Genomic DNA, 8,800 nt, shown 5'->3' with positions numbered 1-8,800 from the left:
CGAGCGTTCGAGCCCAGGCCGGCTCGCAGGGCCGGGAGGGTGGCCGAGGGCAGGGCTGGGCGACAGGAGGAGACATAGGCACATTGATTTGTTAGCAGGATGGGGCTAGCGGCGGCGGGGGAGGCCGTTGCTATGGAGACCGAGGGTCGGGTGTGCGGCTCTGAGGGAGGGGGCCGGGAAGGGGAGCGGGCGTGGGGCGCGTCGCCGGCTCCCCGGGTTCGGGCGCGGCCAGCGGCGCCCCAGCACCTGTGCATTGTGCATTGTGCCGCGCGGGAGGAGGGGGGGAGGGGCTCCAGTCTGGGCAGTGGGGGTGGGGCGGGTCGGGGTCTGCCGAGGGGGCGGGGCCTGGCTGACACCGCCGCGGGGGTCCCAGCGAAAGCTGTGGGGGACGTTGAGTACTGGAGGGACTACTTGGCGGCGGGGGAGGGGGCCAAGGCGAGGACACAGAGCGGACGGCCCCCCTTGCCAGCCCCGCAGACTGACAGCAGCCGGACCGCCCTCCCCACAACGTCACTTCCGTCTGAGGCCCCCACCCCCTCGCGCTCTGTCTCTAGAGTCGCCTCGGACTCCGCCCCCTGGCGATTGGAACGCGGGTCACGTAGCAACGCGGGGGAGAAAGGGAGAGGGGCGTGGCCCGGAGCTTGCCCAATCAGCGCACGGGGAAGCAGGCCCTGTCCGCTCGGCTTTAGCAACGTCGTTAGCAACACGTGGGGCGGGAGGAAGCGCTGGGCGGGAGCGGAGGAGGGAGCCGAGAGCTGGAGGGGGGCGGGGAGCGAGCGGGCGCGCGGGAGGGGGAGGAGAACTGACGTCAGCGGGAGAGTATTATGGTCTGTCGTGCGCTGGCTGCTGCTTTTCTGCTCCTGGAAGCGGCCAAGGGGGGAAGCGGCGAGTCAACATGGAGCTTTCAGCGGTGGGGGAGCGGGTGTTCGCGGCCGAAGCCCTCCTGAAACGGCGCATACGGAAAGTAGGTGCCCCCGGGCCTTGGGCCGAGGCCTGCCGAGCCCTCCCCTCCCGGCTCGGGTTCCCTCCCCCTACTGCAGCCCAGCTTCCCTTCCCCCAGGTCCCAGCAGCGGCCGCGGCCGTGGCGGCGGCGGCGGCGGCGGCTCTGAGCTCAAACGCTTTCCTTAGACTTGCAGCGATGCACAGATTGCATGGGTGGGGGGCGGGGTGGGGGGATGAATGCGGGTGCATGCACTTTGTGCAGCATTTCGTGCAGGGTGTGATGCAGTGGGCGCGTGCCTTTTGCAATGGGATTTCGCGCATTCATTTGGTGCATGCATTTTTTTGCATGTATTTCTTGTGTCCTCGTCATGCATTTCTCCCCGTGCACACACATTTTCCCCTTTGCATCCGCAGGGACGCATGGAATACCTCGTGAAATGGAAGGGCTGGTCGCAGAAGTAAGTAGGTTACATGCAATTCTCAACCCAGACTGTTATTTGGGAGGGTTCTTTCTTCCTCTTTCCCACCTTACATTGAAATGCAATACAATGCAACAAGAAAAGTTACAGACATATACACACACACCCGCTGCTCTTTTCCTGTTCCTGGGTCTGACTCCCACTTCTTCCTGATTCCCTCTAGGTACAGCACCTGGGAACCTGAGGAAAACATCCTGGATGCTCGCCTGCTCGCAGCCTTTGAGGAAAGGTACAGGCCCATCCAAGCCTCAGCTTCTCACTTAGGAACACGGAGGATGGCTTCTCTCCAGCCTGGACTGGAGTCCCATCAGGTTCTTTACTCACACCCCCTTTTCCCTCCCTCCTTTCTCTAGGGAACGAGAGATGGAGCTCTATGGCCCCAAAAAGCGAGGTCCCAAGCCCAAAACCTTCCTCCTCAAGGTAGGATGGCATTGTCCGATGGTGGCAGCAATATTGTTGTATCAGTCTGGGGGGAAGAGGGCCCTGAGGGCTTGTGAACCAATAGGGTGTCCACACACTTTGCCTATTTATAATCTAGGAGGGAGCCCCCAGACAGGCTATCACCAGGTCAGTGGCAATGGCCAAGGGGTGTCTTGGGGGAGGCTTAACCCCTCTAGAACTACTATCTCCCCCCCAGCCATCCCAAATAGACATATATAATCAAATACAAGAAGCTTGCTTGCCACACATGGCTGCTTCCAGACAAATCCTCTCTCTCACTCTTCACCCAGACTGCTACCCCTAAGCCCCACCCCCAGCCATATAGAAATTCTGAGGCATCAGAAGGTGAAGCTGGGAGGCCAGGGCTGGAAGAGGGGTCCTGGGGGGGATGGGCAGGGTCCTGCTCCACTCTGATGCCCCCTTCTCTCCTGCAGGCCCAGGCCAAAGCAAAGGCCAAAACTTACGAGTTCCGAAGTGACTCTGCCCGTGGCATCCGGATCCCTTACCCTGGCCGCTCACCTCAGGACCTGGCATCTACTTCCCGGGCCCGGGAGGGCCTTCGGAACATGGGTCTGTCCCCACCAGGGAGCAGCAGCAGCACCAGCAGCACCTGCCGAGTTGAGCCTCCTCGGGACCGGGACCGGGACAGGGACCGGGACCGGGACCGGGACAGGGACCGGGAGCGAGAACGGGGTGCCAGCCGCGTGGATGACAAGCCCAGCTCGCCAAGCGACAGTTCCAAGAAGCGAGGCCCCAAGCCCCGGAAGGAGCTCCTAGACCCCTCGCAGAGGCCCTTGGGAGAACCCAGTGATGGCCTGGGAGATTACCTCAAGAACAGGAAGCTAGAGGACACCTCTTCTGGAGCAGGAAAGTTCCCAGCAGGCCACAGTGTGATCCAGCTGGCCCGAAGGCAGGACTCGGACCTGGCACAGTGCGGCGTGGCCAGCCCCAGCCCAGCTGAGGCCACAAGCAAGCTGGCTGTGGACACCTTTCCTGCCAGGGTCATAAAGCACAGGGCCGCTTTCCTGGAGGCCAAAGGCCAGAGTGCTCTGGACCCTGGTGGCCCCCGGGTCCGGCATGGCTCAGGCACTCCTGGCTCTATGGGAGGCTTGTATCGGGACATGGGGGCTCAGGGGGGAAGGCCCTCCCTCATCGCCCGGATTCCAGTGGCCAGAATCCTGGGAGATCCAGAAGAAGAGTCCTGGAGTCCTTCTCTGACCAACCTGGAGAAGGTGGTGGTCACCGATGTGACCTCAAACTTTTTGACCGTCACCATTAAGGAAAGTAACACGGACCAAGGCTTTTTTAAAGAGAAAAGATGAATTGTTGGGTGGGTGAGGACAAGAGAGCAGGAGAGAGAGTGAGAGTGAAAACTTGGCATAATGCATTTTATTTTTGGGTGGGAGGCGGCCTTCTGGCTGGTCCCCTCCCTAACCACACAGCCCGCCCCTTCATTCCCCCTTCCTCCCCCTCAGTTTTGGTTGGAAGATTATCTCTAGAGTTATATTTTCTATTAGATGTAAATATCTTATTTAAGAAAAAATATCTAAATATATATATTTCAACTCTTGAAGTTGTTTTATTTAACAAGGAGAGAGACAGACTCTGTGGTTTAGTTGGGGCAGACAGGCTGAATTGGGGCAGGAGGGGCCCCTCAGCCACCCAGGGCACTAGGGAGGTTGGGGACCTGGGTACTGGGCCTCTGATAGTGTCTGGAGGGACTCAGCTGGCCCATCTCTCCCCTCCTCCCTTTTCCCACAGCCCCACGGCAGACCCCTGGAACCAAGGCAGGACCCGGATTTTTTCTCTCTTCCCATTGGCCGGCTAGGCCAGCAAAAGGTTGGCTCCCCAATCAGAAAAAAAGGGGGTGGGGTCAGCCTGGTTTTCTTTATCCTATTTTTTTTTTTTTAAGATTAAGAAGTCTGTTAGGGGAAAAAAAGTATTAACTTGAATCACTTTTTTTGTGTGTGATGAAGGTAAAAAGTCGCGGGTGGGTGGGGAGCAGCAAATTTCCCCCCAGGACCACACCAGGAAATGCACTTTACCGGAGATGTGTGTGTTATACACGCAGATCAGATCGTGTGTGTCATGTGGATAGAATCTCCCGGTTCCCTCGATTCCTTTCCTTACTCCACCGAAAGAAAAGAAATACAGCGAATCTGTTTACATTCCCGAAATGCCAGGATAAATTGGGAGGATTGCGTGTCGGTGCCCAGAGTTGGAGACAGTTGTTTTACAAGAAAAGTGTTTCGGGGTGGACCTTTCCTTTCGCGTCCTCTAGCTTCGCCAGGAGAAAAGACGGTGGCCCCCACCTCCCAGGAAGAGTTGGACTCGCCTCCCTCCCTCGCGGAGGGCGGGCCGCCAGCTCTCGGATGGACGCACGGCCAGACAGGCCCACTCTGAGGACCCACGGAGGGAGGCGCGGCGGCGGGCGTGGCTGGGAGTGGGGACTTCGCACCCAGGCCCTGGCCGCGGCCTGGCTGCGAGTGAGGTGGAGGGTCTGGGCCCTGGCCTGGGAGTCGGGCAGGACTCGCATCTCAACGGGGCGAGGGGAAGGAGGGGCGAGGCGAGGTTTTCATCCAAGAATGCGTATCAGAACTTTTGCGTTTTTCTCCCCCCTTCTTAAAAGCAAAAGCTATAATTTATAGGCCTTTTCGATTCGCGGAGTGTTCTCTATTTGAACTCGACATTCAGACTCCGCCAAACGGGGAGGGAGGGGCGGGAGTTGGACAAGAGACGGCCGCGGCTGGGGAGGCCGTGCGCGGCGGCGGGTCCCGGGACGCCCCCACCCCGGCGGGCTCGTGACCACGCTGCGCTCCAAGGACGCCGAACGCGCTCCCCTCTTTTGACTCAAAAGCACAAATCTGCCCCCCACCCTTCGAGGACTGAGCCTGTGGCCTCCCCGCCCTCCCGCGTCCTTAAAGGGCCAGCGGAAATCCAACTTACTGCTCGTCGAGGGAGGGGTGTGGGGGCCCTGCGAGCTGGAGGAAGCACAGACTCCGGGCGAACGAGGCTGGGAGCCGGGGCTAAGGGGGTAACTTCTCAATGTGGGGAGGACAAGGAGGGAACCCCAGCCTTGTCCTCCTCACGCCCTGTATTCCCACCTCCCGCTTGTCAGCCTCTCTCCTCCAGACTTGCTTGCCTTTAAAGGGGGTGAAAACAGAGGGAAACGGTGTACTACGTGATTTTGTTTGTTTTTGAATATTAAATTGCGCCTATAAAGAGAAGCCCCAGGAACGGGGATTTTTATCTGCTCACATTTGTAAAATTGGTATTTTAGAGTTTGTATAAAGAAGCGCCGTTGACTCAGTGTATCTATTTAAACGTCGACGCTATTTTCAGATGAAACTTCTTTGAAGGGACCTGTCTGTTACCAAGTGGATGGTAACGTGGGGGACACATGTCTTTACCTGGCTGACGCCTGCCCTCCTTCCCTTCCTCCCTCCAGGCTGACTTCGCCCCTTCCCTCCGACCTTCCTCCGGCCAGCCTGGTTCTGCCCTCACAGCCCCTCTGTCCTGCCGTCTGTCCGTGGCCGTGCCTGTGTCTCCTTCACTCGCTCTTGGCGACGCTGACCTGGGGGGTGGGTGGGCAGGGGCGGGGGCGTCTGGCTGGGAGTCTGCAACCGCGCGGATGTGTGCGTGTTGGGTTTATTTAATTCTAAGATTTGTACAAATCTTGAATCGATCTCCGCCTCAGCTCAAGAGTGAAGCTTCGGTACCTATCTTTTGCGGTCGTGAATGTCTGTATCCAATACCGCTTTTTACGTGTTTAAATATATACTTTGTAAATAGAGACGTGTCTCGGTTTCATTCCTTTTTTTTTTTTTTTTTGGTCTCCCCTGGAGCGAGGGATGAAGCGCCCATGGAGGGCAGGACCCGTCCTTCCTCTCTCCTTACCCACGCATCCCCCCACTCTCGTCCCCATCAGCCCTGGAGGATCCCACCCTCAAAGGCCCTTCCCAACTGGGGATAACTCCAACTAAGGGGAGAGAGAGGTGAGCTTGGGAGGGAGCGGGTATGTCCCTCCTTATCTCCTGGGGGGAGATCGTAGCTTTCCAAACCTACCGACTATACTTTTCTGGGACCGGGCAGAACTCGGGGACCCGGGGAGGATGGGCACGACCTCTGTGTTTCCCTTTCTTCTGGCGTGTCTCCCACAGCGTGCCTCACCTCCAGGCCCGACGTCGCTGGTCCCCTAGGTCTTGGAGCCTCGCAGCCGTGTCCCCTGGGTGTTCCGGCCTGCTCCCAGTACCGTCGTGGGACGCGCACCCCAGACCCACCTAGCCTTGCCAGCGCTCCCCGAAATGCAGCGCCTCGCGCCTATTGATTGAGGAATTGAATTCGCGGGTATTGCTAGGCAACTGACTGCTTGGAGCCGGCGCAGAGCGAGCTGATGTGATTAGTGAACCAGGAGCTGCGGCGGCGCAGCCCCGCGCCCCCCGCCAGCCCCCACAGCCTCTCTGTCCCAGGTCTTGGGGGTGGGCAGAACCTCCAACGCTGGGCGAAGCACGGTCTGGGGAACAACAGAGAGCAGGGCGGAGGTGGGGGGTTCTGGGCCCTTCCTGGCCCAAGGCTTTGTAGCAGTGGGGGCGGGGTCGTGAAGCCAGCACAGGAAAGCCGCCCTCGGGACCCCCAAAGAGGCCATCGCACTGAACCTAATTCCACCTCCATGTCCCACGTCGCTCCGCGGAGAAGCCGGGATCTAGGCGCACTGGCAGAGCCCGAAGGGAGGGGCCGGGGCACGCGTTCTCCCGCACATCTCCTGCCCTTGGCCAACAAATCACGACCCCGCCCTTGGCGGAGCTCTTCCTGCCTCCTTCCCCCAGTTCTGTGACCTGCGTGGGAGGACCCAAGAGGGAGGGAGCAGCGCAGCTTCGGGTCAAGGAGTGCCCTACAGACTTGAGGGGCCTGCGCCCGCTGCAGACAACATCAGTGGGCGGGAGTGGAGGGGGATGGCCAGGCGAGGGTCGCAGACGGCGATCAAGCCTCCAAGCTAGGGCCCTGGCTTTCGGCCGGGACCCTCTCATGTGTCGGCCTCCCGTGTGTTGGGGCTGCGCAGTGGGCTTGTGGTTAGGGATATGGCCCGGCGCCGACTCTGCCCCCTTTCCCGGGTTGTCTGGCCACCACCAACCTTGGCTTTGACCAGGAGATGCTTCTGCGGGTTTCCGTTCCCTGGGCAGATTCTCCGGGAAAGCGACCAGGTGTGGAGGCCCGGGCCTCAGTGCCGCCTCCCGCCCGGGCGGGTCCCCTGCGTCCCGAGGGCAGGGCAGGCTTGTGCAGCCGCCGCCAGAGTGGAGCCTGGCCCAGCACACACACTGGTTGAACTGGAATATTTAAGACTTCTGAGAGCGTCGGGTTGTGTCCCTTTTACTGTTCCTTTGATGCCTACAACGCACAGGTCCTAGTCCAGGCTCTGCGCTGTGCGCCAGAGACCCGACGGCTAACAGTCCTGCCTTAGTACTTTGGGCGCTGGTACTCTTTCTTCTTACCGCAAAGTCGTCCAGATCTAGAGGAGGACCCGGACCCAGCTGGAATCCGAGATCTGGGCGCTCAGTGCTTGTCGGGGCTCCATGGCAGGCGTCCAGCGTCGGGGGCTTGGACATGGGGAAAGAGGGTGTGGACTGGGGCCAGGGCATTCCTCCGGAGACTTCGGAAACGGCGGCTGCTGGGGGCCGCTTGGAGCCGTCGGGGTGCGGGCGGGTCGTGCAATTCGGTTCCTGCGGGCAGCTCAGAGCCCCAGGTGGGGAACTTTCCCGGCGCGTCCAAAGCGCCAGCGGCCAGCACTTGGCGGGACGCGCGCGCCCTCTAGAGGCAATGGCCTCAGCCCCTCTCCCTGTGGCCCATCCCCTCCCGAGAGGGCTGATGCCTTTCTGGGTCCCGAAAGGAGCGGGGAACGCTTCCTCTCCTCTTCTCAAGAGCACGCTAGAGTGTGCACCGTGGGAGCCTTCCCTACGGCCAGGCCCTTCAAGCCACGAGGATGAAGGGGAGGGAGCCGGTGTCCAGCCTGCGGGATCCGCGTCTGGGAGCCTGGATGCACCGGTCATGTCAGGAGCCTTCGGAATGGATCCGGCAGCTCCGGGCTCCGGGCTGAGCCCTCCAGCCGGGTCGGGCACCGGCAGCCCAGCCTATTCTTCTGGGAAGGCGGTGGATTAGGCAATCAGATCAGCTGCGCAGAAAACTAACAAAGGCCGCTGTGGACCAGGGCCCGCACCCGTTTGGCCCAGGCACTGTAGAAATGACTCCCAGGAAAGCCTGGCTCGCCCCCCGGGGTGGCAGCGCCCGCTCCAGCTGCGCCAGGCTGCTCCTTCCTGGCCGTCCTCAACCCCTTTCTGCAGTTCTCAAAAGCCCCAGGACAGAAGGCTAGGGTTGTCCCTGCCCGCCTTCTCCAAAACAAAACAGCTTCAGCCTCTCAGGCGCAACAGAAGAAAACGTGCCAGCAGTCTTCCCCGCAAGAATCTGATTTCAAATTCACAGGCCTTTCCTGGAGCCAGGTAGAGCTGGGGTTGCATTTCTAGCTGCAATGGGAACCTCCTCCTGAGCTAAAACAGTCAGGCCTTCACCCCAACTAGCCTTCCAACGAGGGGCAGTCCACACCTAGGCCCAGCTCCGCTTCACTTCAAACGGAGCTTGATTCTCCCCAGGATGAAATTTATGAATAAATTCATGCTGAGGGTGATGCCAACCCTGAAGGGCCTGGGAGGTTACTTAGGAAGCAATCGTCTCTTTATGGTGAGCCAGGGGTGAGGAGTCACAGCAGCCCCGCTGACTCCAAGCTTCTGTCCTTGTAGCAGCTCCCCAGCAATCTTCCATCTCTGTCATTTTAAAGTGTTACCACGTGGTGGATTCAAGGGGTTGGGTAGCTTTCCAACAGTTTGGGCTCTGGGGGGGAGGGGAGGTTGGGTTGTTTTAACCTGAAGTCTTTGGGAGATGTCTCAAAG

At 59.8% G+C, this 8,800-nt stretch overlaps 1 protein-coding gene across 1 annotated transcript; it reads left to right on the top strand.

The window, feature by feature from the left end:
- Window positions 1-792: 792 nt before the first annotated feature.
- CBX8 (chromobox 8) lies at window positions 793-5,655 on the top strand. Its single transcript, XM_019735748.3, has 5 exons — window positions 793-964; window positions 1,357-1,400; window positions 1,585-1,650; window positions 1,775-1,841; window positions 2,297-5,655. The coding sequence occupies exons 1-5, from the start codon at window positions 896-898 to the stop codon at window positions 3,182-3,184; spliced, it is 1,134 nt and encodes a 377-aa protein (XP_019591307.3). The 5' UTR covers window positions 793-895; the 3' UTR covers window positions 3,185-5,655.
- The last annotated feature ends 3,145 nt before the right edge of the window (window positions 5,656-8,800 follow it).

Source organism: Rhinolophus sinicus, chromosome 12 (genome assembly GCF_057876585.1).
Source record: "Rhinolophus sinicus isolate RSI-liver-muscle chromosome 12, RSI-T2T, whole genome shotgun sequence".
NCBI lineage: Eukaryota > Metazoa > Chordata > Mammalia > Chiroptera > Rhinolophidae > Rhinolophus > Rhinolophus sinicus.
This window is presented reverse-complemented; position numbering and strand designations above follow the sequence as displayed.

Excerpts from the sequence above, each read along its gene's own strand:
- CBX8 (XM_019735748.3), top strand. The coding sequence starts at position 896 with ATGGAGCTTTCAGCGGTGGGGGAGCGGGTGTTCGCGGCCGAAGCCCTC. Across the intron at positions 965-1,356 it reads TGAAACGGCGCATACGGAAA|GGACGCATGGAATACCTCGT; the intron begins GTAGGTGCCCCC and ends TTGCATCCGCAG. Across the intron at positions 1,651-1,774 it reads CTCGCAGCCTTTGAGGAAAG|GGAACGAGAGATGGAGCTCT; the intron begins GTACAGGCCCAT and ends TCCTTTCTCTAG.